The sequence below is a fragment of the Chelonoidis abingdonii genome, chromosome 18, assembly GCF_003597395.2.
Source record: "Chelonoidis abingdonii isolate Lonesome George chromosome 18, CheloAbing_2.0, whole genome shotgun sequence".
NCBI lineage: Eukaryota > Metazoa > Chordata > Testudines > Testudinidae > Chelonoidis > Chelonoidis abingdonii.
In genome coordinates this window covers 3,297,154-3,322,719 of record NC_133786.1, presented here as the reverse complement: position 1 = coordinate 3,322,719, position 25,566 = coordinate 3,297,154, and the positions used below count along the sequence as shown (strand labels likewise).

At 49.9% G+C, this 25,566-nt stretch overlaps 2 protein-coding genes across 2 annotated transcripts; one reads left to right on the top strand and one right to left on the bottom strand.

Moving 5' to 3' along the window:
* Positions 1–251: 251 nt before the first annotated feature.
* SIAE (sialic acid acetylesterase) lies at positions 252–18,272 on the bottom strand. Its single transcript, XM_032770005.2, has 10 exons — positions 18,208–18,272; positions 15,818–15,979; positions 10,327–10,502; positions 9,787–9,925; positions 8,317–8,500; positions 6,229–6,338; positions 6,010–6,143; positions 4,368–4,522; positions 2,778–2,973; positions 252–2,292 (listed from the first exon to the last, which is right to left on the bottom strand). Exons 1-10 carry the CDS (start codon positions 18,254–18,256, stop codon positions 2,038–2,040), a joined length of 1,560 nt encoding a protein of 519 aa, XP_032625896.1. The 5' UTR covers positions 18,257–18,272; the 3' UTR covers positions 252–2,037.
* Positions 18,273–21,361: 3,089 nt separating this feature from the next.
* On the top strand, positions 21,362–25,183 carry SPA17 (sperm autoantigenic protein 17). The gene is made up of 4 exons (XM_032770010.2): positions 21,362–22,089; positions 23,080–23,150; positions 23,675–23,734; positions 24,902–25,183. Exons 1-4 carry the CDS (start codon positions 21,936–21,938, stop codon positions 25,061–25,063), a joined length of 447 nt encoding a protein of 148 aa, XP_032625901.1. The 5' UTR covers positions 21,362–21,935; the 3' UTR covers positions 25,064–25,183.
* Positions 25,184–25,566: the final 383 nt, after the last annotated feature.

The window sequence follows — 25,566 nt, the reverse complement described above, 5'->3', positions numbered from 1 at the left end:
CATTGGTCTGCTTCTCTGCTTAGATTGGAAGCTTGGTGGACGGGGGCTGACTTTCTGTGCATGTGTATAGTGTCCAACAGCAGGGGGCGCTGCTCTCGGCTGGGGCCTCTCCACCTCACTGCAATGCGAACAACTAATAGTCACTTCCACCCAAGTCAATGGAAATGCTGTCCCCAAAAGACCTGCAGGTACAAGCTATGGATATAACCAGTTCAAAAAAGGCAGCGAGAAAAGGAATCGTCCCTAAGGAATCATAATCAAATCCAACCTTTTTATTAGTTGCAGCTTCAATAATTTACAAGAAGAGAAACATCACACTAGACAAAGGCACAGAATTTATTTCATAATAGAGTTAACTTTAATTGTTACACAGGAATTCCCAGTTAAAGAGGAGGAAAAATATACCTCTTAATCAAACCTCCCAGTCCAGAACCCCTCCAGCTAGAGGGGCTGTTAATTACATCACAGATTGACAACTCAGAAAAATACTGAAGTGGAGTAAATAAGGCTTTACACATCATCCTCCACGACATGAACACGTGGTTCTGCTCTGTAAAGTCCCTGCATCTTAGCCCCTTCAAACCCAGCTGACATCGTGATAGAAATAGTCTCAGCTCATTAGCAAAGCCGAGGCAACCCAGCGCTGAGCACGAGATGCTGCCTGTCCTTGTGAAATTGGGAGATGCTAAGCGCCACTCGCTTACCAAAGCGTGAGGCAGTGGCAGAGGGGGCGTGAGGGCTAGATCTAGTCTGGGGAAAGCTATTTTACTGGTGCTGAAGAAGAGAGCCCAGCATGAGGTTCCCAGAGGAGTTTACGGTGCTTTGTTTTACTCCTCAGCAGAGCACATCTGAGGTGGTGGCAGAAACACAAACAGAGCCTCCCAGTACCACAGTCTGTGCAAAGCAGAACCGCTTTTAGGTCCAACAGAATCTAGACCTGGCTTGAGCACAAGCAACAGAGTATTGCATCCGTCCCAGCCAAGGCAACCCATAGTGTGCATGGAACAAACAGTGAGCCATCAGCCTGTGCAGCTGCACACCGGAGCCACTGGGGCAGGTTTCACCATGCCTTGGTGGGTCACACTTCAGAATACCAACCTCAGGACAAACTGCTAAGAAATGGAGCAGACACCCCCGCAACACTAGGGTTGCCAAGTATGATGTTTTTGACTGGAATGTCAGGTTGAAAAGGGACTCTGGTGGCTCCAGGCAGCACTGTTGATCGGGCCGCTAAAAGTCTGGTCAGAGGTGCGGCGGGGCTAAGGCAGTCTCTCTGCCTGCCCTGGCTGCACGTGGCTCCTGGAGGCAGCCAGCACCTCCAGTTCCTAGGCACAGGGGCCACAGGGCTCTGCCCGCTACCCCGAGCACCGGCTCTGCAGCTCCCTTTGGCCAGGAACCATAGCCAATGGGAACTACAGGGGTGGTATCTACAGGTGTAGGCAGCGTGCAGAGACGCCAGGTCGCCCCTGTGACTAGTAGCCAGATATGCCAGCCTCATCCCGGGACACACCTGAGGTAAGCGCTGCCAGGATGGAGCCCACACCCTGAACCCCCTCCAACACCTCAACCCTCTACCCCAGGTTGGAACCCCGTCCCACACTCCAAACCCCTCAGCCCCAGCCCCCTTCTGCACCCCACGCCCCTCATCTCTACCCCAGAGCCCGCATCCCCAGCCAGAACCCTCACCCCCTTCCTAGACCCCAACTCCCAGCCTATGATAATGAAATTTACCAAAACGGAGCGTGAATTTGATGGAGCCTTAGCTATGAGTCTATATCCTCTCTGCATCACCCCGCCTCCTAGCAGGGCTGGCTCCAGGGTTTTTGCCACCCCAAGCGGCAAAGGGGGGAAAAAAAAAAAAAGCCGTGATCGCGATCGGCACCTGCTTCACCGCGCTGCGTTCTTCTTTGGTGGCTGGCCCTTCCCTCCAAGAGGGACCAAGGGACCTGCCAGCGAAGGGCCTGACGTGCCGCCCCTTCTCATTGGCTGCCCCAAGCACCTGCTTGCTCAGCTGGTGCCTGGAGCCGGCCCTGCTTCCTAGCAGCTGGCCCAGCCTGTTTTTAATGCAGAGTCGATAACAAATGGAGGTGCTGGCAGCAGGTGCTTGTTGTAAAGAGGGCACTGTCTGTACTCACATGGCCACTCCGCCCACATATAGCGCAGGCGGGTGACAGCGTCCCTGCAGCCAGGGCTGGACAGCGTCACTGTGTGGGAAGATGCAGACACCATGGGTGCTGGAACCCACTGGCACGGCTCCTGGGCCGAGAGCTGGGGCCAGTGAGAGCAGCACACCTGCCAGAAGAAGCACAGACCAGTCACATGACCTTGCTCTGCCCCACTGGGCTGTAGCTCTGTTCTTTTCTGGCTCAGGTGGCTGCATCGCTGTGCTCTGGGGTGGAGATTGCAGAGCTGCCCTGCATCCCTTGGCTCAGCCTCCTCTCCCCCTCGGACAGCAGGGGAACACAGCTCCCCCCACCTCAACAGCAGGAGAGGCAGTATTTGCTAGATCGCCCCTCTAGCCCTGGGCTCCAGCACATCTGGGATTTGTCCACTGCAAACTTTTATTTAGACAACTAGCCAGCGTGCAGCAAGAGCTGCCTGCCCTGCTGACATCTGTCCAGCTATCCCAGCAGGGGGCACAGACCGAGCTGATGGTGCTAGAGGGGTCATGTGCCCCCCCGGAGAGCACTCAGGCTAGCCCAGTAACAGTGCAGCCCCTCTGCCCTTGGCACTTGCCTTGAAAGGTGCAGGGACCCCTCACGCACATGGCTCCTCACCTCAAAGATGTGGTCGTGCATTAGAAGCAGCAGGAGTTCCTGGCCATACGTGACATTAATGAGGCCCCTGGCTCCATCCACCACGACTTTTGTAGGATATGGGCCTTGGAAGACCAGGCCTCTCTCTCCATATGCCACAGCTCGGGCTCCCAGGTGCAGCCGATATGCCACGTTCTGTTTATCCCTGGGGTGAATGCTGCAAAGAGGAAAGCAGAAGGGAAATGATGGGGAGAGGGCAGGGAGCCACTTCCCATCAGTGCAGCAGCTCCTGAAACTCCACCTCTGCCAGCAGAGGGCACCATGTAGCTCCAGGGTGCCCTCACCCACCCCAGCAGCAAAGAGCTTTGTCTAACTGCAGGATGAGTCAATGGGACCCTGCAGAGACAAGCAGCTGCCTGGAGAGGTTGGGGTGCGGGGGGAGCAGGTGCTGGGGGGAGCAGGTCTGCCAGGGCAGGGGACTGAGTGAGACAGCGGGCAACTCTGGAGGTAAAGAAGTCAGCCGGCCGTGGGAGGGGAGTGCTAGGGGCTCCCTCCAGAGCAGAAGCAGCGTCTCCTGGACTGCAGACTGGCTGCAAGGCCCCAGTCAAAGGACCGATGACCAGGCCAGCTGCTGGGGTGGGGAGCAGCAGGGAGCGGCGGTAGGTCTGGCCTGACAAATGATCTGGAGGGGAAGCAGGGAGCAGCTGCGACTGCCAGTTGGGCTAGAGGAATAGCACAACGGGACCAGGAGAGTTTAGAGAGGCCACCAGCCAAACCTGAGCCAAGGCCAGTTACCAGTCTCCGTGCAGCAATGAAGCTGCAATGCATCAAGATAATGGCAGGCAGTCTAGTTCTGGAGGCAGGGAAAAGACTCCTGTGCAGATCCCTCCCAACCCTCCCCCGCCCAGTCCCTCCGCACCGAGTGGAGAGGGGGCACCCATCTCAAGCCAGCGCCAAGAGCACAAGCTCAAAGAGCCCAGCCTCCACGGGATGGTCTCCGAAACCAGGCTACCGAACAGATCCCAGCTCAGCTCCCCAGGCTGCTCTGGGGGGCAACAGGCCCCAAGTATCTGGTGCCAGGCGCTATCAGTCGCTCCCCCACATACGCTGAGTACACCGACGCTGCATGCACCTGTGTGCCAAACACGCCTGCCCCGGCCTCTCCACAAAGCCTCCTGCCCACTAGCGGTGAGCTGGTCGCTGGCTCCGAGCGCCTGCCCCCAGTACTGGTGTCCTTTACTGGCTATCACAGCAGTGCACCCAAGCACGCTGTGCAGCCCGGTACTTGACAGGGCTAGCGACCTGTACATCTCACACCCCCAGCTGGGGAGAGCACAGCGAACAGATCTGGGAGGCCAGTGACACGGGGGTGGGGAGTGGCTCTGGAGCACTGTGTGTTAGGGGATTTCTTCTCCCCTTTCAGCACTCCCTGTCCTCCTCCTCTTTCCCGGCCCTGTCCCGCTCTCCTCCCACACTGCAGCATGGCCCAACAGAAGCCTGCTTCAGCCCCGCCCCTCCTATGTAGGGAAAGGCCCTGGCACCTCCAGGCCAGGTGCTATGGAACGTCCCCTGGGTGCACTGCAGCCTGCAGTGCATCGAGTGGGCAGTTACCTGCCATAGCGTGAGTGCTCGTCGCACAGATCCACCGCCACGGCCATGAAGGTGTTGGGCATTCGCTTGTTGGGTGCGTAGCCATAATCAGCTGTCTGGTGCCACCGAATGCGGGGGAAACGGTCATCCCGGTCCTGCCGGCGGAACGTGGATAACTGCAAAGACAGGGCGAGTTGGGAAAGAGCTGATCCCCCACCAGGGCCAGAGCCTCCTCCTCCTCGCAGCCCTGCTTCCCAGTGTCCCACACATCAACCCACCCCAGCAGGGGGTGGCCCAGGAGTCCCTGACTTGCACCAGCAGCCCTGTACTAACTCCCCATGCGGAGAGTTGAGCATCTGCTCCACCCCAGCCCATGAGACACTGGAGCCAGGGGACGCCCCAGCCAGGCAGAGCGGGGTCACCATGGCATAGAGCAGCAGTTCTCAAGGGGAGCCCCCTGAGCAGATTTCAGGGAATCCGCCATGCAGGGCTGGCGTTAGACTCACTAGAGCCAAGGGCAGAAAGAAGAAGCCCCACCGGCCCGAGCCCTGCCACCTGGGGCTCAAGCCAAAGCCTGAGCAACTTAGCTTTGCAGGGCCCTGGGCAACTGCCCCTCTTGCTACCCCCAGTGCTGGCCTGGCTTTTATACAGTGATGCTGGAACGATGTGTACCGTGGGGGTGCCAAGAGCCACTGAACCAAACTGCAACCCCTGGATATGATGGAAACCACTTCAAACCAGGGGCTGCAGCTGGACCTCCAGCTCCCCTGGTTCCAGCACCTATGGTTTTATATGCAGAAAACCAGTTATCGCGGCACAGGTGGGCCGTGGAGTTTTTATAGCACGTTGGAAACCCCTGGCACAGAGGCTGGCAGGCAGAGGAGGTGTGGTGGGCTGGGATGGAGGGCAGGTGACCAGTGGGAAGGGAGCTGGGCCAGGCCCATCGGCAGGACTGCAGGCAGGACACTAATTCTAAGGTCAGCTGGACTCTCTCAGCTCGTCCCCTCCTCCCTTTTTCCGTCACATCCCTGCTGGGCTCAGTCCTTCTCCTCAGAGTGCGCCTCTGACGCTCCTCAGTCCCAGCACTCTCCTCCTTCCTCCCAGGCCCCTCCCTCCACTCTTTCCTTCGCCTCCCTCACTCACCTGAAGCCAGGAGAGCCTGGGGGTGAGGCAGACAAGAGGACAGAGGAGGGGTGGCTTCTCTTCCCCCTCCCAGTGCATCAGGAGGGGAAGTGAGGGTCTAAGATGTGGGGGGCCCTGTCTTCCCCCCTCCCTGTTCTGCTGTGAGATAGAGACAGGAGCAGAGGAGCCGGCAGGGCACAGACCTCAGCCAGAATGAAAAGGGGACAGGCAGCAGTGCCTGACTGCCCCCCCGAGGGAAAGAGGGGTATATTATCTCTCCAGCACAACTCACAGATCACTCTCCCCTTAGAAGGCCTCTCTGCCAGGACCTGGAGCCTATGGCAAGACCACTCCTGGGTCCATTAGTGTCAAGGAGTCAGCAGGAAAACTCTGATTGAACTGACTCAGCGTGGCCCTTCCCTCGGTCCTGTGCAGCATCAGGGATCGCTCTGCAGTGAAGTGAAAGAAACCAGCACCAAGCAGGAGCTGGCTCTGAGCAGCGATTAGTGTCACCATGGTCAGTACCCTGGCTACCAGTCACCTGGACAAACCCAAAGGGGAAAAGCAGCTGCGTTTGCCCGTCAGACCCGGCATGGAAGGCCCTGCGCCAGTCCGCGATGAGAGCTGGGAACGTGCAGTTGTACAGATCTGGGTTCATGAAGGCGTTGGATTCACCTGCAACGAGCACACGGGACAAGCGAGAGCTGAGCCCAGCACCCAAAGTGGCGTGGCCGGTGCCGTGATACGCTGCCAGACTTACCCTGGTACCAGATAACGCCCGTGAGGGACATGTTGAGGAGCGGGTGGATCATCGCATTCCAGAGCACAGAGGGCATCTTAGGGCCAGAAAGCAGCGTGGGAAGAAGAAACCTATGACACAAGACAAGCATCAGTTGGTGTGGGGCAGCACCTCACGCCACACAAGGTGACCAGCCGACTCCAGGTGGCATTGATCCCCTATGGTGAGCAGTCCCTGGACCTGTTCCTTAGGGACTGGATACACAGGACCAAAAGAGGTGAACAGCTTGCGGTCAGACTGACAGGGCTAAAAGCACTGGGAAAAGACAAGCTCAGCTCGAGGAAAATGAGCTGGAAAAACAGCCTCTAGGGAAGGGGTTAAATGGTCACTAACGAGATGCCGAGATGCCGTTCCCATCTCCATCTGGGGTTATTCCAGCACGTGCCCTGCCAGCCCTGCCTGTGTCATTGCTCTAGCCAGGTCGCATTCTCCCCGGGTACCAACCCACAGGAGAGGCTTTTCAAGAGAGGAAAGTCAGGGCTTGAAGTACTCCAGGTTGATGCTGGCCCAGCAAGGGCTGGAGGCAGCGGCCAGGGAAGCTTCAGGGGAGTGGGGTGAAGGAGGTGGCGGCTGTGAGTCCAATGGGGTGGGGAAAAAGAGGAGGTTAAGGGCAAGGTGGTGCAGAGGAGCAGGAAGCCATGTGCACACATGGGGGCAGGAGCTGGAAGCTCTGGGCTCTGGAGAGGGGCGTGGTACGGGAAGATAATTCAGGTGGAATGGGTCCAGCATGGACACTGAGGGGACATCTTATACTTGGGGCCCTACCAAATTAACAGTGCCTTTTGGTCAATTTCATGGCCAGGGTTTTTTTTAAAATTAGTCAATTTCACAGTTTCAGATGTTTACATCTGAAATTTCATGGTGTTGTAACCCTGGGGGTCCTAACCCAAAAGGTGGTCAGGGTATGGAGGGTCACAAGCCTATTGTAGGGCGGGAAGGGTCATGCGATTGCCACCCTCACTTCTGCCCTGTTGCTGGCAGGCATGCTGCTTTCAGAGTTGGGCAGCCAGAGAGGAAGGCTGCTGGCCAGGCACCCAGCTCTAAAGCCAGTACCACCACCAGCAGCAGTGCTGAAGTGAGGGTCTATTGGGAGGTGGTGGGTTACCACAGGTCATAGAATCATAGAATATCAGGGTTGGAAGAGACTTCAGGAGGTCATCTAGTCCCACCCCCTGCTAAAAACAGGACCAACACCCACCATCATCCCAGCCAGGGCTTTGTCAAGCTGGGCCTTAAAAACCTCTCAGTATGGAGATTCCACCACCTCCCTAGGTGACCCATTGCAGTGCTTCACCACCTTTCTAATGAAATAGTTTTTCCTAATATCCTACCTAGACCTCCTCCACTGCAACTTGAGACCATTGCACCTTGTTCTGTCATCTACCACCACTGAGAACAGCCGAGCTCCATCCTCTTTGGTACCCCGCTCCAGGTAGTTGAAGGCTGCTATCAAATCCTCCCCACTCTTCTCTTCTGCAGGCTAAATAATCCCAGTTCCCTCAGCCTCTCCTCGTAAGTTATGTGCCCCAGCCCCCTGATAATTTCCATTGCCTTCTCTGGACTGTCTCCAATCTGTCCACATCCTTTTTGACACAATACTCCAGATGTGGCCTCACCAGTGCGGAATAGAGGGGAATAATCACTTCCCTCGATCTGCTGGCAATGCTCCAACTAATGCAGCCCAAAATGCCGTTGGCCTTCTTGGGAACAAGGACACACTGTTGACTTATATCCAGCTTCTCGTCCACTGTAATCCCCAGATCTGTTTCTGTCCAGTTTCCACCTCCCCGCATGGGGGAGGTGACAGCTGGAGTCACAGAGCTTCTTGCAGCTGGGCGAAGTTCCTGGAGATGGGTCTGACCTGCCCTGAGAGTGTCCCCTGCAAGGGAAGAGGAAGTCTGGTCCCTCCCCATCCCCTGCCAGGACTAGCAGCTGGAGCCTGTGCAGGATGGGAGCCCCCAGCTAGGTGCCAGATTTCATGGGGGAGATCAGATTTCACGGTCCACAGCGTGTTTTTCACAGCCATGAATTTGCTCTCAATGTTCTCACCATCCGGCGTCGCCTGTGAGCCCACACTCCTGCAGCACCCTTCCTGAGGACCAGGCTTCAATGCAGGTCCCTCCCCAAGAGGACTCCACTAATCCTATGGGATACCGGAGCGTCTCATACAAATGACGACCAAACAGCCAACACACAGCTGAGAAGTAGCTGAAGTTCCCGTGACCCAAGTTTTCTAATCAGGAAAAAGAGAATTGAGAGGCAAACATCAGAAAACTGTAGGCGATGCAAACGTCAGTGGGAGGTACCAGAGGCAAAGCTGCAAGTGCTGGGAGGGACCCCCCCACCAGGGAAATCCATCTTGTGGGAGGGCCAGTGCAAGGACAGAGTCTACCTGGCCAGTGTCCTGTCTGATCCAGAGGAGCAATTCCAAAGGGAGGGGAATTGTTGGGCTGAATATCAGGGAAGACTTCCAGAAATGGGCATCACCTCTCAAGGAACAGGAGAAATTCCCATTAGAACTAGACTGAACACCACACTGTATACATGCTGGAGGAAACAACCTGCACTGATCCCAAGGGCTGCCTGGAGAGGACATCACTGCTCCCTACAGAGGCTTCCCACCCATTTCAAAGGTCTCAGTCCTTATCTTCAAGGTGCTCGATGGCCTAGGCCCAGCGTATCTAAGAGACTCGAAGTCCAGGATGAAGATGTGGTTGACAGTTCCATTCCTCAGGCACAATGGAACTTTCCAACACCATGGTAAAGCTGGTCTGTCCAGGAGACAGAACTTGGTCGGGGGCTGGGTCCAGACTCTGGACTGAACTTCCTCAGGACCATCACAAACCACCCCACCTTCCACTCCAAGGGCCAAGTACCTTCTCCAGCCAGTCATTGCTAAGACACAGAGCAGCATGGCCATGTAAAAACAACAAAACCACTCCCAAAGCAAACGGCTCCACACTACATGCATAATCCCACCCCTGGGAGAAGATGAGAGAAAGAATAAACTGCTCGTGACTGATGCTAAATGCACAAATGGAAGCTCAGATATTTTTGAGGGTGAGGTGGGAGAAGAACCTATATTATAGTGACCAGATAGCAAGTGTGAAAAATCGAGAAGTGGGTGTTGGGGGTAATAGGTGCCTATATAAGACAATGCCCCGAACATCAAGACTGTCCCTATAAAAACTGGACATCCTTAACCTATACAGATTAGAACAAGTATTCTAGAAATCAGAGCTGGAAGAGAACACCTACAGGATTTTAAATTTATAGATAGGGTTTGCTCTCTTTTGTTTCTTTATGATGGATGAAGAAGGCCTGAAATGTTCTTTCTGCTTGGTTTTTTTACCTCAGCTAAACCTGGAAGGGGCATCTGGTCTCGCCTGGTTAAACAACAGGATTCTTGAAAGTCTCAGAGAATGTGTGTTGACATTCTTGCCCCTACGTGTCAATTAGGCTTTGGAGCTAAACAGGCCCTTTTTAAGGGGGATTTGTACTGACCCGCTTTGTACTCACCAGCTGTCGGTATAGACCACTCCAAGTCAATCTTAGCCAGGTCCTGCAATTCCACTTCAGACTGAATAAGAGAGGCCGTGAACACACGGACATACGGATAGAGAGATGCCTCGGAGAGCTCCTTACTGGCATTGATTATCTAGGAAACAGGCAAGGTGGTGAATCATCATGGCCTTTCCTATTGCAGGAACTGTGTGGCTGCTAATTGTGTGGTTAACATACAGTCTGCAGGGCTGAACCCTTGCAGGTCCCAGTGACAAATACTCCGGAGGGTGAGGTCACTTAGGACTCGGAGTGCAAGAGGCTGGGAAGTTGTGGAAGCTCCACAGCATGGGAGAGATTTAAAACTAGACTGGACAAAACACTAGGAAAACTAAACTGGATTTCTATGATTCCTTGTAACTCACTTAGCAAGCTTAACGTCCGACACTGACAGATCAAAAGGGAACAACTTTCTTTTCCTTTGGACACAGTTACCAGCCCTGTCCCAACCCCTACAAAGACTAATGCCTCATTGCATACTGGAGGACTGGAGCTTACCTGGGAAACTGTCATCTCCATGTTACTTTGCCCACTGCAAAGCCAGATGTCTCCAAAGTAGATATCCCGCAGCGTCAGATTCTTTGGCTCTTCCCTGGAGTGCTGCTCTGCTATCACACTATAAGGGCCACCATGCTCCATAGGAGCCAGTACAACTTTCCACGTCTCAGAGTGCTCTGAAACATGAAGCAAAGGACCCTGACTTGATAGAAGCAAGCACAGATCCCTGACTGGTATCAATCCAGCGATACAACCAGAGGTTTTTATTAAATGAAAAGGGATATTTCATATCATGGTGCTTTAATAGGGCTAATTTTACAAAGCTGAAAACAATTATGAGCCAGAGCAGAGGAGAGGAAGAATTGAATTAGAAAAATATGTGCAATAATTAGGAATCATTTAAGAATATCTTACTAGATGCCCAAAAAGCCACACTCCCACAAATGACGAAGACGGTCGTGCCCATTAAAAAAATCAAACGGGTTTAGAGGGGAAGTGAAGACAACTATAAAAACTAAAAAAATAATATATAACAAACAGAAGAAAGGTGAAGTTGAGAATAATGAATATAAATCAGAAGTTAGGAATTGTAGAAAAGTGATAAGGGAAGCAAATGGACACAAGAAGACATCTATGGCCAGCAGAGTCAAGACGAAAAAGAAGGAGTTTTTAAAATGTATTAGGAACAAAAAAAATCCTGACAATGGTGGATGGAAAATGGTAGATGGAAATGGCAGAATTATCAATAACAATGCTGGAAAGACAGAAGTGGTCAATAAACATTTTCTTTCTGTATTTTGGGGGAAAAAACAGATGATGTAATCTAGGTCTGTCAATTGATCGCAGTTAACTCATGTGATTAACTCAAGAAATTGTGATGAAAAAAAATCAATCGCAATAAATCACAGTTTTAATTACACTGTTAAATTTCAATTGGTATTCTATTGTTTATTAAACAGTGTGGATGTTTTTCTACATTTCAAATATATTGATTTCAATTACAACGCAGAATACAAAGTGTACAATGCTCACTTTATATTATTTTACAAATATTTGCACTGTAAAAATGATAAAGAAATAATATTTTTCAATTCACCTCATACAAGTACAATAATGCAATCTCTTTATCATGGAAGTGCAACTTACAAATGTAGATTTGTTTTTGAGTGCAGTTATGTAAAAAAAAAAAAACAATGTAAAATTTTAGAGCCTACAAGTTCACTCAGTCCTACTTCTTGTTCAGCCAATCGCTAAGACAAACAAGTTTGTTTACATTTACAGGAGATAATGCTGCTCTCTTATTTACAATTTCACCTGAAAATGGGAACAGGCATTCGGATGGCACTTTTGTAACCAACACTGCAAGGTTTTTATGTGCCAGATATGCCAAATATTTGTATGTCTCTTCATTCTTTGGCCACCATTCCAGAGGACATGCTTCCACGTTGGTAACGCTTGTTAGAAAAATAAGGCATTAATTAAATTTTGACTGAACTCCTTGGGAGAGAATAGTATATCTCCTGCTCTGTTTTACCCGCTTTCTGCCATGTATTTCATAGTATAGTAATCTTGGACGATGACCCAGAACATGTTGTTCATTTTAAGAACACTTTCACTGCAGAATTGACAAAAAGCAAAGAGGGTACCAATGTGGGATTTCTAAAGATATAGCTACAGCGCATGACTCAAGGTTTAAGCATCAGAAGTGCCTTCTAAAATCTGAGAGGGATGAGGTGTGGAGCATGCTGTGATGGGGTGTACCAGCCCCGCACTGGGCCGCCAAGAGAGGATTAATCATTGTGGGCCCAGGAGGCCATGCCCCCTCTTCCCTAATGCATATGCTTCAAATGGAGAACTCAGATAAAATGAGGCAGCCCAGGCCAGTCAAGGGGAGGTGGGGCCGAAGGAGGAAGGGAGTACACTGTTGGCTCCTGCAGCGGTATCTGCAGCACCCCTGGTGGTAAAGCCCAGGGACCATGACTACCCACCAGACTACCCACCACCATGGAAGCCGAGCCTGCTTGCTCCTTAGCCCTGCCCAGGGGGCTAATTCCCCCAGACTGTGACTGATTGCTGCCCCAGCCAGGAAGCTGTTGGGCTATAGATTACTTGCTTACTTTGCTCCGCCCAGGAGCTGCAGCCTGCTTGCTGCTTCGCCCTGCCCAGGGAACTAATTCCACAAACTGTTTGATTTTTTTGGCTGCTCAGAATCCAAGGATTACCAATTTAGGTGACCCCATGCAAGGGCCGGGCCACAGCAGACAGAAATCACCCCTGGGGAAGCCCATGACCGAGTGGCGGAGTGGGCCACCCCTATACTGGCCTGACGCCCCAGCTCGACGAGCAAGGCCCCACCCGTTACACATGCTTTCAGAAGTTTTAAAGGAGCAACACTCCAATGCGGAAACTACAGAACCCAAACCATCAAAAAAGAAAATCAATCTGCTGCTGGTGGCATCTGATTCAGATGATGAAAGTGAGCATGTGTCGGTCTGCACTGCTTTGGATCGTTATCGAGCAGAACCCGTCATCAGCATGGATGTCACCAGCATCACCTCTGGAGTGGTGATTGAAGCATGAAGGGACATATTAATCTTTAATGCATCTGGCAAGTAAATATCTTGCAATGCTGGCTACAGCAGTGCCATGCGAATGCCTATTCTCACTTTCAGGTGACATTGTAAACAAGACGTGGGCAGCATTATCTCTGCAAATGTAAAACAAACTCGTTTGTCTGAGCGATTGGCTGAAGTAGGACTGAGTGGACTTGTAAGATCTAAAGTTTTACATTGTTTTATTTCTGAATGCAGTTATTTTTTGCACATAGTTCTACATTTGTAAGTTCAGCTTTCATGATGAAGAGATTGCACTACAGTACTTGTATGAAGTGAACTGAAAATGATTATTTCTTTTGTTTTTTACAGAACAAATATTTGTGATAAAAAATATAAAGTGAGCACTGTACACTTTGTATTCTGTGTTGTAACTGAAATCAATATATTTGAAAATGTAGAAAACATCCAAAAATATTTAAATAAACGGTATTCTATTATTAACAGCGCAATTAATCACAATTAATATTTTTTTTAAATCGCTTGACAGCCCTAATATAATCCCATCATATGATGACGATATGCTCCATTTCACTAGTATCTCTGGAGGATATTAAACAGAAGCTACTACAGTTAGATATTTTAAAATCAGTAGGTGCAGATAACCAGCTCTTTTAAAACTTTTGGAAGGAGGTTGAGGAGCAGGCTGGATCGTTAATGTTGATTTTTAATAAGTCTGGGGGAAGTTCCAGAAGACTGGCAGAAAACTAATGTTGTGCCAATTTTTAAAAAGGGTAAACGGGTTGACCTAGGTAGTTATAGGACTGTCAGCCTGACACTGATCTCAGTCAAGATAATGGATTAATAACAAACTATAGGAAGGTAATATAATGAATGCAAAACAGCATGGGTTTAAGGAAAATAGATTTGGTCAAACTAATTTGATTTTTTTAAGAGATTACATGTTTAGTTGATAACGGTAATAGCATTGACGTAATATATTTAGACTTCTGTAAGGCATTTGACTTGGTACAACACGACATTTTGATTAAAAAAGTAGAACGATATAAAATTAACATAGCACACATTAAATGGATTAAAAACTGGCTGATAGGTCTCAAAGTGTAACTGTAAACAGAGAATCGTCATCAAGCAGGTGTGTTTCCATTGGGGTCCACAGGGATCAGTTCTTGGCCCTATGCTATTTAACATTTTTATCAATGACCTGGAAGGAACCATAAAATTATCACCAATAAAGTTTGCAGATGACACAAAAATTGGGGATGGGGTAGATGACGAAGAGGACAGGTCACTGATTCAGAGCCGTCTGGATCCCTTGGTAAACTGGGTGCAAGCAAACAATATGCATTTTAATACAGCTAAACATAAATGTATACATCTAGGAACAAAGACTGTAGGCTATACTTCCAGGATGGGGGACTCTATCCTGGAAAGCAATGATTCTGAAAAAGATGTAGGGGTTGTGGCGGATAATCAGCTGAACATGAGCTCCCAGTGTGATCCTGGGATGCGTAAAACGGGAATCTTGAGCAAGAGAGAGAGAGGTTATTTTACTTCTGTATTTGGCACTGGTGTGGCTGCTGCTGTAATATTATGTCCAGTTCCGGTGTCCACAGTTCAAGAAGTGCTATGAGAATGATTAAAGGATAGAAAATCTGCCTTGTAGTGATAGAATCAAAGAGCTCCATCTGCTTAGCTTAACAAAGAGAAGGTTAAGGGGTGACTTGCTCACGGTCTATAAGTACCTACGTGGGGAACAAATATTTAATAATGGGCTCTTCAGTCTAGCAGAGGAAGGTCTAACACAATCCAATGGCTGGAAGTTGAAGCTAGACAAATTCAGACTAGAAACAAGGTGTACACTTTTAACGATGAAAGTAATTAACCATTGGAACAATTTACCAGTTGTCATGGTGGACTCTCCATCCCTGACCATGTTTAAATCAAGCGTGGCTGTTTTTTCCCTAAAAGCTCTGCTCTAGGAATTATTTGGAGGAAATTCTGTGGCCTGTGTTATACAGGAGGTCAGACCAGATGATCATAATGGTCCTTTCTGGCCTTGGAATCTGTGAAAATTGTCACTTAAACCCCACTCTTGACTTTGTCTGAAAATTGTTCTCCTGCTGATGTTCTAAGTAACTCCTGCGACCTCCACCACAGAGAAGCAATGGAGAAAACATGATTTTCCTCTGGTTTTTCAGTATGTTGACTTTGTACATTCTACAGCACATGAGGAGCGGAGTCAGTTGCCCCTGAGGTTTGAGACTCTTTCCCCCAGCAACAGGGACAGAAAAACATTTTAAGCTATAAGAAGAATGTGATTAGAAAGCCCCAACTATTGGCAAAGGTCTTTCTAGGACTGCATCCATCATCCTAGCGTCTCCAGTAACCAGGGATGAGAGAAGAGAAGGGGACTCCATGATGTCCACTAGGAGCCTCACAATGCAGGCCGGATTTACTGGGAAGGACATAGGCCCCAATCCCACATGCTGTTGTGAGTGATCAAATCCCAGCACCTGATCAAAGCTCCAGTGCCTTCAAAGGAGCTCTGTAGGGGAGCATTCACAGGGGTGTGACATCCCAGGGTACAGTCCAGATCAGTGAGCGGCTGCATCACCCCTGCTCTGCAAGCTTGGATGCTTTACAATGCCTTGCTGAAGTACACCAGACCCTCGCTAGAACGCAGGATTTGGGATCCGTGTGCGGTACCACGTTAACACGGGTTTGGTGCCACATTCCCCACTGCCTGGGAGCTTCTCTGTAGGACAGCCACTTGGCTGGGGAAGTGGATAGGGCTGCTGTTTGGGGGATGTTTTCTGACCCTCATCAGAGGCAGGGAGTGGGGGCAGAGAGGCCTGGGAAGCTGTGTGGTCATGGGGAAATGCAAAGCGGTAGGAATCTGAGATTTATTTTATTACCTTCAACTGGTGCCATTTTCTTCATTATTACTTTGCTGTCTTTGGAAAGAGACACAGTAACATTGGCGCCAGCTTCCCCATAGCCCCATACGACTGCGCCGGCTGGTTTCTTCTGTAATACCATGTGGTCACCATAATAGGATGCAAAGCGAAATGTCACACCTAGGATCCACAAAAATGTCATGATCATCCTGTCAATATTTTACTCCTCATAGAAATGCCAAACTTCTTATCCTCTATGGGGTATGCACTGGGAGGTAGGTAACTGTTAGGAATTTCTGCCTATAGCTGTCATTTTGTGAGACAGAGTTAATGAAGCATGTTATGGGGAGACAAACACACAGTGCTCTCCCATGACAACTTTCCTTTTGTTCTTTCTTATTTTGTTGTTTCCCTTTATCTAAAGTAAGTCTTGAGATGGCAGCACACAGTAGCTATTGATTTTGTTGTGACACCTACAATATTGATGTTGAGATAATACAGCATGTTTGAGCCAAAAATTCTTTTAATAAAGCAAAGAAGCCAACAAAAATTGATCATTTTCTGACAGCGTAAACTGCTAATAAATACATATTATTCTGTACTGCCTTGCAAGTGGCTCAGATATCAGCATGATGATACAAATACCGAGACAGATAAGGAGGAATAGGAAAAAGATTGTGTACTATAAGCTACCCTGTTAAAAAGCCACATGTCAATTGTAAACACTGCTTCTAGCACAGTGGTTCTCAAACTATTGTACTGGTGACTCCTTTCACAAAGCAAGCCTCTGAGTGCGCCCTCCCCCATAAATTAAAAACACTTGTTTATATATTCAACACCATTATAAATGCTGGAGGCAAAGTGGGGATTGAGGTGGAGGCTGACAGCTCATGACCCCCTATATAATAACCTCGTGACCCCGCTGAGGGGTCCCAACCCCCAGTTTGAGAACCCCTGTTCTAGCATGTAACAATTAAATGAGCAAGATTTTGAGGAGAATAAATAGGTCCATGAGCTGGGAACTGAAGAACTTTAATTGCTGGAATCATCAAAAGTTAATTCCAAACAATTGAAAAGCAAATTATTTCTCCACTGATCCAGTGATCGAAGAAATCACAATATTGTACCAATGCTGTAAATATGATGATGGTCGGACTCTAATAAATAATTGGGACCAACTTGTAACAATAGTCATAGTGGTTCAGATGTGTATTACCAGGGCCCTGTTTATTCAGCTCCTGCTGAATTTACCATGGAATTCACACTCTGCCCATCTGTCACGGAATTCGCCATTTCTAGATCTGAACTTTCATGTAAAAATAATTGTGTTTCTCTCTTTCTCATGATTTTGAAGATAACCCTGAAAACATGAACTGCATTTAACCAACGCAATGCTGTCTTCCAGAATCTGCAGCTGGGACACTGAGACATGTAACCAGCCCCATCTCTCAATGGAATGTTAACTCTAGAATCCTCAAGATGACCATCTAAAATTTCAATATCTAGATAATATTCTTACCTGACAATCCCAATCCACCTCCCTTACCACCCCAGAGATCCAAAGCCCCAGATGGCCACACATCCAAGTACCACCCCCTTATTTCCATGATGTGGCTATTAGCCAACACAAGAATCTGTGCATACTGCCAACTGAAAATGCAGAAACAGCATCAAACAAATAGAATTTAATAGCTTGGACGAGATTGCGTTAATGGGATTAGTCACTTTCATAATTAATTCAATAAGAACCCTTCATTTTTCATTTAAATGAAACTACCAGAATTTCCAGTTTGCTGCACCAAAGCCCTGCATAATTCAGAGCAAAAGAAGTAAACAGACTCTTAAAAGGACATGTTACAGAAAAACAAGACTGAAGGATAAAGAGTTACCGAAGGAGCAACACATGAGGGTGTAATAGGATGAAGGGAGAATGGGAAGATGGGGGAAATCCACAGAGGCTTTTATAGAAATTTTCCCTCCTACAAAATTGTGTCTCTCATTTAATGAGGGAAGCAAACCCAAAACAAAAACACGCTGAAAATGGTGATGAAGGAAGGGGCAGAGGGGTCCCCATATCTGAATTCTCAGGGGTATTATACACCCTTACTTTTTTCTTTTTAGATTGAGAGGTAAGTCCCCCTCCACAAGGCTTCCAAAGGGGCAGAATGTCTCAGTGAGATTTTTATTGCAACCACAGAAGCCTAACCAACTTGCTTCTCTCAGGTGTTTCCTGGAAGCAGGAAAGTCTGGACAGAGAGAAGGGAAGTTCTTGCTGCGGGGCCCCTGTGATTTGTCACTAGAAAATCAGTTTTGCTTCTCATGTTCTCTCACTTTCCGGGCAACACTTTTCATGCACATGATAAGACTAGTGGGAAGGGAAGCCCCCTCTCCTCCCATTAACCCCTCACCTTCTGCAGAAGCCAGCATAAGCACAAGCAGCAGCACGCAAACAGCCATTTCCTCTCCAGGATAACAGGACAGCTGCCAAGAAGTCAAATCACATGGTTAGGCCAGCAATCTAGAGTGAGTTTTAAAGAGACAAGCATCCACCTCCAGTCATTGAGTAAAAAGGAGACCAGAGGCGGGGAAAGTTAGCAGGATTGGGTGGGGCGGGGGGGGGGGGGAGTGTGTGGACACCAGTGGACATAAGCTGGTAACAGCAATAGTTGGAAATCAGGGGGAGGGGGGAGTGTCTAGCACAGACACAGTCCTTTCTTACCAAAGCCCCCAGATGAACAGGGACAGGTCACACCACTCACAGAACCAAAGCTAATGGGTACAAGTGAGTTTAGGGCAAAAATCTCATGTGCCTCAAAGCCAGGGGCATAAAGCAACTATGGAGCCACTAATGAGCTTGACCAGCAGCCACCATGCATTAGACTTCTCCACATGGGCTTTCTCCAGCAGCTGCCCCTGTGTTTGGGGCCTTCCTGCACCCCAGGAGACCGAGGTGGCCCTCACCCTTATCACTACAGTCAGGCTCAGCCTGGTGTCAGCCCCGTGGGTGACTAGCCCTTCCAAGCAACCGGGCCAGATGTTCCGTAGTTCTGATGCCAGCAAAGGACCCACAGAGCCAGGCGAGGCTTAGGGTTGCCAACCCTCCAGGACTGACCGGGACCGTCCAGGAATTAAAGATTAATCTTTAATTAAAAGATTGTCATGTGACGAAATAGCCCAGAAACACATCCAGCCAAAACGGGCAACCCTAGCGAGGCTGCAGGCAGCCCATGGAGAGCTCAGCCAGGTGGGCGTTGCTTGGGCACGCAATGGTCACACTTCCGCCTCCCAACGCTCCTGCATAGGGGCCGAGCAGCCAGGGCACGTGGGAGGGGGTCGAGCCAAGGCCCACAGGAAAGAGCTGAGCCCGGGCATGGTGCCAAAGGCAAACCTGGGGCAGGCTGCTCCTGGACAGCGGCTGGGAACCAGGTTCGGGCCCCGCCTGCCTGGTTCTGGGCCCAGGCCTCATGCTCCAAGCGGGAGGCAAACCTGCTTCCCTGCCCCGGTGCTGGCACGTGCAGGCTGCAGCCAGGCACCCCCGCCTCTCCAGAGCCAACGGCCGGGGCAGCCCAGCTGGGGCCGGGGGCGGGGCCTACAGGGAGATGGGCGGGGCCGGGTACCGCTTCGCGTTTGTCCCTTCCCGGGCACCAGCCCAAGCCGGGGGGCGGGGCGGGGCCTTGTTGCCAAGCAACAGAAGCGTCCAAGAAGCGGCAGAGCGGTAAGAGCCCGCCCGGGGGCCGAGGCCGTTAGTGCCCCGGGCCTGGCACCGGCCTGGAGCGAGCCGCGTGTGAGCGGGGTGGGGCTCGCAGCGACCTCTACCCATCACCCCAGGCGGGCACAAGGGTGCAAGCTAGGGATCCCCTGGGAACCCCCACCCCACACCCAGGCCGGGCACAGGGTGCAGCTAGGGACCCCTGGGACCCCCCCCCCCACACCCCAGGCCGGGCACAGGGTGCAGCTAGGGATCCCCTGGGACCCCCCACACACATACCCAGGCCGGGCACAGGTGCAGCTAGGGATCCCCTGGGACCCCCCCCACACACAACCCCAGGCCGGGCACAGGGTGCAGCTAGGGATCCCCTGGGACCCCCCCCACACACCAGGCCGGCACAGGGTGGCAGCTAGGGATCCCTGGGACCCCCCCACACCCCAGGCCGGGCACAGGGTGCAGCTAGAGACCTCCTGGGACCCCCACCACACACCCCAGGCCGCACAGGTGCAGCTAGGGATCCCTGGGACCCCCCCCACACCCCAGGCCGGCACAGGGTGCAGCTAGGGATCCCCTGGGACCCCCCCCTACACCCCAGCCGCGGGCACAGGGTGCAGCTAGAGACCTCCTGGACCCCCACAACACACCCCAGGCCGGGCACAGGTGCAGCTAGAGACCTCCTGGACACCCCACAACACACCCAGGCCGGACACAGGGTGCAGCTAGGATCCCCTGGGACCCCCCCACACACCCAGGCCGGCACAGGGTGCAGCTAGGGTCCCTGGGACCCCCCCCCACACCCCAGACCGGGCACAGGGTGCAGCTAGGGATCCCTGGGACCCCCCACACCCCCCCCCAGGCCGGGCACAGGGTGCAGCTAGGGATCCCCTGGGACCCCCCCCACAACCCCAGGCCGGGCACAGGGTACAGATAGGGATCCCCTGGGATTCCCCCCAACACACACACACATTGGGCCAGGTGCAGGGTGCAGCTAAGGACCGCCCCCCCCCCCGGACTCCCCCACCTCACACCCCGGGCTGGGCACAGCAAGGGGCTGCCCACCAGGTGCAGAGTCGTACTAGGGACCTCCCTGGGCTCCTGTGTGTGTGGGGGGGAATCCCAGGGGGGTTCCATAGCTGCACCCTGTGCCTGGCCTGGGGTGTGTTGGGGGGAGTCCCAGGGGGTCTCTAGCTGCAGCCTGCATCTGGCCCAATGTGTACGTGGGGGGGGGAGTCCCAGGGGGGTCCCTAGCTGCACCCTGCACCTGGCCCAACGTGTGTGGGGGAGGGGGAGGTTGCTGTGAGCCCCACCCCATTCACACACAGCTTGCTCCAGGCCAGCGCCCCCCCCACACACACTGGGCCAGGTGTGGGGTGCAGCTGGGGATCCCAGGACTCCCCATATACACACCTGGGGCAAGGTGCAGCCAACACTTTCATGGTAGGAACTTTCTCCCCGGGGGCTCCATGCCCTGTGCCAGCCACAGCGTCACTGCTAAAAGGGCCTCACTGTGGCTGCCTGAAGCTGGCTGGAAATCTGGGAGTCACTGGCCATGTGCCAGTAGGCAGCTACCCCAGGGGCACTCAGCTGCGAAGAGCGGCTCCATGACCTGCTCAGAACCAGCTTCCCCTGCTAGCCCTGTTGGGAGATCTGATCCAGCTGCCTGAACTGAAACCCCTCTCCCTCAAGAGAGACAGTGGGAGGTGCTGGCAGTGACCCATTTCTGCTTTCCAGCTAGTCTGGGTGCACTTTGGAAGGGTGGCCTCACTCATAGATCCTCCTAGAGCCATACGGTTAGAAGGGACTCAAGGGTCATCTAGTCTAACCCCCTGTCAAGATGCAGGATTTGTTGTGCAGCCACAAGTTGCATCCATAGAATTTGCACCGTTAAATGCAACGCTGTCTACTTATATATCCAGCTGCCTGACTGTGCTAATGTGGTAACTGGAGGTTAAAAATCAGCTTTGCTCCCACAATCCCACTGCAAATACACATTGTGTTTGTGAAAAGGGAAAGCAGAATCTAGCATGTCTGAAAATATGTATGTGCAGTGAGATTGAATCGAAACCTTAACTCCTTCATTCCTTGACTTGCCTTGTGATTAAAGTCATGACCGTAATGTTGAGTTCTGCACATTTAAACCCAAAAAAGTGTAATTTTTAAGAGCGTAAAAAAATAAATTGCCTGTATTTAATAATGTTAGAAATAAAGAGCCTGTGTGAGCATTGATATTCACACTTTATTGAGGGACATAGGCTGGAGGAGGTGTGAATTCCATAACCTTAACTATACCATTTGCTAGCTGTCTGAACTCTACATTGTATTTGAGCGAATAGCAATGAATTCTGAATGCTGGACCCAGGCGAGAAGTAACTAGCCCATGCTCTTTAAATGGAACTGCAGGTGCCATAGAAGGCCTGTTCTGACACCATGTCTATACCATTCTCAAACACCCATCACCGCATTCCGCCGGGATTTGCAAATCTGCTAGAAGGACTAGCCAGAGAAGTTTTGAGGGAGCAGCCTGAAGATATACCAGCCTTTGCAGCCAACTATTTTGAAGAGCTGCTGGATAAAAGAGAAAGTGAGTGTAAAGTAAATGAGGAATTTTTCTTATAAAAGAAAGTTACAATAGAGGGCTGAGTCAAAAGAACTGAATTCTATTCTCCCTGTGTAACCTAGAGTACTTAAGTTCAACTTCTCTGTTTTCTCAGTTCCTAAAATGGAGATTTAAAAATTCCTTCCTAACGGGTGTTACAGTGCTAAAACGACAAGGTTTTCTGAGCTGCCATATTTGTATTTCCTTTTCTGTGTGTATGTATGGCTCTTAGCTGCATGGAATGTCAGACCTGCCTGTGGATGACGTGTCTCCCTTTAATGGCTGTTAAAGATCCTAATATTAATTACTATATACAAACATGAATGACTGTTTCATGGGTTTCCCTACTCCTCATTCATCATAGATCTCTGTATCCATTTTCTTTATTGCATTTTCCCATTTCAAGCTTATTGTATTTCTCTCCCTACTTCATAATTCCTTTTTCTTCCTGCTACACGACCTTTCTTAACTCATTAGCTTATAACTGACGTTCTCTGTAACCCTTTAGAAAATGGCAGGCTTGCGGAAGCAATCTAATTTTCTGAATATGTTTGGTTATGGGATGATGAACATGCATACTCAAAACTACTCTGTCTCACTATCGTTTCCACTTAATATTTTTTTAATGTAGAATAAATTACACTACAGAGTAAGAGACTTTTGTGTGGTTATTGCACAAGAAAAGCTTGTCAGCGGGGAATGTCCAGGGAGCCTTAGTGTAAGGTAATCAACTTTCTCCTCCCAGTCAGATCCACACTTTGGGGCTGTAAGGAGAACTGCTATGGCCTTTACCCTCCCCTGGTGGCAGTGCAGAAAATAGCTTTTTTTTTTCTTACAGACAAGGCTGCCTCTGTTCTGAATCTATCATGTTCATTCTCCTGTCAGCCTGCTGAGTGAGTGTAACTTGACTGGGGAACTTCCTGTCTTAATTACTAGCTTGACATTGACATGATAAATGTGGGCATTTATTTTCAGAAACCAAGTTTGACCCAGCGGAATGGGGGGCTAAACTAGATGACAGGTTCTACAACAACAAAGCTTTTGAGGTAGGCTGGGATTGCTGCCCTAAGGGGTCTCGTCTTAATGCAGTACACAGGACTAAAAAGCAAAATCTCACCCAGTGCTTTTGAACTTCAATTAGAATCATAGAATATCAGGGTTGGAAGGAATCTCAGGAGGTCATCTAGTCCAATCCCCTGCTCAAAGCAGGACCAATCCCCAACTACATCATCCCAGCCAGGGCTTTGTCAAGCCTGGCCTTAAAAACGTCTAAGGAAGGAGATTCCACCACCTCCCTAGGTAACCCATTCCATTGCTTCACCACTCTCCTAGAGAAATAGTTTTTCCTAATATCCAACCTAACCCACCCACCCTGCAACTTGAGACCATTACTCCTCGTTCTGTTATCGGTACCACTGAGAACAGTCAGCTTCACACAGATGGGGAGAAGTTGAATTTCCCATTGGGATCCTTGTTCTGGAGAAGTCTCCAAGGAGACTCAGACTGGAGCTTTTTCCTACTGCGAAGGAACGGTTGGTTGAACCTTTATTTTGTGCTGTTGTTCTTACAGGAGGCTGTATCTTTGCAAGAAGAGGTGAAGGAGTCGATGAAAGATTCATCCATGGAGCCCGTAAGTAATCTCCCAAAGTCTGCCTGGATTTTGACTCTGCTGGAGCTGCACTTTGTGTCCATGTCCAGATGGCTAAGCAGGAGTTGGAAGTGCTCCACCAGTTCCAGAGCATCTCTCTCCCAATAATTTGAAGAGAGAAAATCAAGGCCTTTTGTTCCAGCTGGCTTAGGATCCGCCCCTTTCTACTGTTCAATGTGATTTGCCAGAATGTGGAATCAAAGTCAGCTCTGGGGTGACTTTTCTGCAGAGTTTCACCCGGGATGCATTTGTTCCATTAGCATTTACAAAGCAGTTCATTCTTATCTGCAGAGAATTTGCTTTTGTTGTGAGGCTCTGTGTCCCTCCTGCCCCATTCTGGATGTTAGTTTCTAGATCACTGTTAGAGAAATCCTTCCCCCCAGCTAATTAGTTAATATGATGCTCTAACTGCAACTTGGTGTGGTATTTGACTTGCTCCTCTCCATCATTCCCAGCTGGGGCACCTTGTTGGAGGTAGGGGAGCCTGATTTGTATCTCCCACTGAAAATAGGTCTCTCTTTTTCTCTCCTTCTGCTTAGTAACTAAGTCTCTGTCATGCTTAGTATGGTTCAGGCTAACAGTGTTCATCATTCTTAAAAATCAGCATTTGCCAACAGTTATCATCACTCCCTGGGAACAAGAGGCCACCATTTCCCCCCCCGTACTTAACAGGAAATAACTATCGTATCACACACCACCAAGTAGTAACTCTTGGCAAATGCTGATAGTTTAATGGCACTGTTAGTCTCCCACAGAAGGGAGCTTAGTGTTCTGTAAACTCTGAGATGAGCAGTTGGTCTTTAAATAAGGACCAAATCACAATGTTCTTACTCAGACAAGACTCCTAGTGAGTCAGAGAAAGTTCTGCCCGAGTAAGAGCCTCGAGATTTGGCCCTAAAAACAACCCCAATAATAATTAAATCTGTTGCAAAAAAAAAAAAAAGGTACAGATGACAAAACATTTAGTTTCCCACTCAACCTTTGGTTCACACACAGCTTCCAAAATGCCTTTGAGAAGCAGCAGCTTTCTGTGGCTGCACATTATGCAGATTTACTGTAATTTAGGCATTCATTTTTTTTCAAGAAAATGATCAGCCTGTCAGTTGTTTACGAAGCCATTACCTCTGTGGTTTTATTTCTTTAATGAAGGAGCTTGACAAACACAGCCTCTTTGAAACAACCACCCATGAAATAGAAGATAGAGCTGCCACAAAAATCCAGGCTGTCTACAGGGGATACATGGTAAGAGAGACAGTGAGGAGACTGAAAGAACTAGGTCAGGATGCAACGAATCCCACGGAAGAAATTTAATGCCATTAGACCTGCCAGTGTCATGATTTTCAGACTAGATGCAGGTGAATGAATGGCTTGTTTGTCATTATTGACAGTAGGTTTATTTTTGTTTAATAAACATCACATATTCAAAATGCACCTGAGCACTGTGTGATTTTTTTTTTGAGTCTGTTTGCCTAGCTGCTTTCTCAATCTGTCATCGGCACAGACTCATTTAGATGGGTAAACACTGAACTTCTCTAGCAAGTTGGTTGTGATCTGGTAAGCCACAGAGAACTGCCTTTTTGCAAATGTTAGTTCTAAAAGCAAAAAGTCCATTGCCTGAAGTATGTCATTTACTGGCTGCGTGTTAGGGTCACTGGTTCCAAACTCTCCCCAAAGGATGACAGAATGGGAAGGGGGCTATGGGAGCAAACACCAAAGATGTGTTCTGCATCCCGTCGCTTCTGCTCTGCTCCACTTTCTCCAGGTGTGCTCTTGCACAGGGACTAGACCTGGGGCTTGCTGCCTCCAAAGCCTGG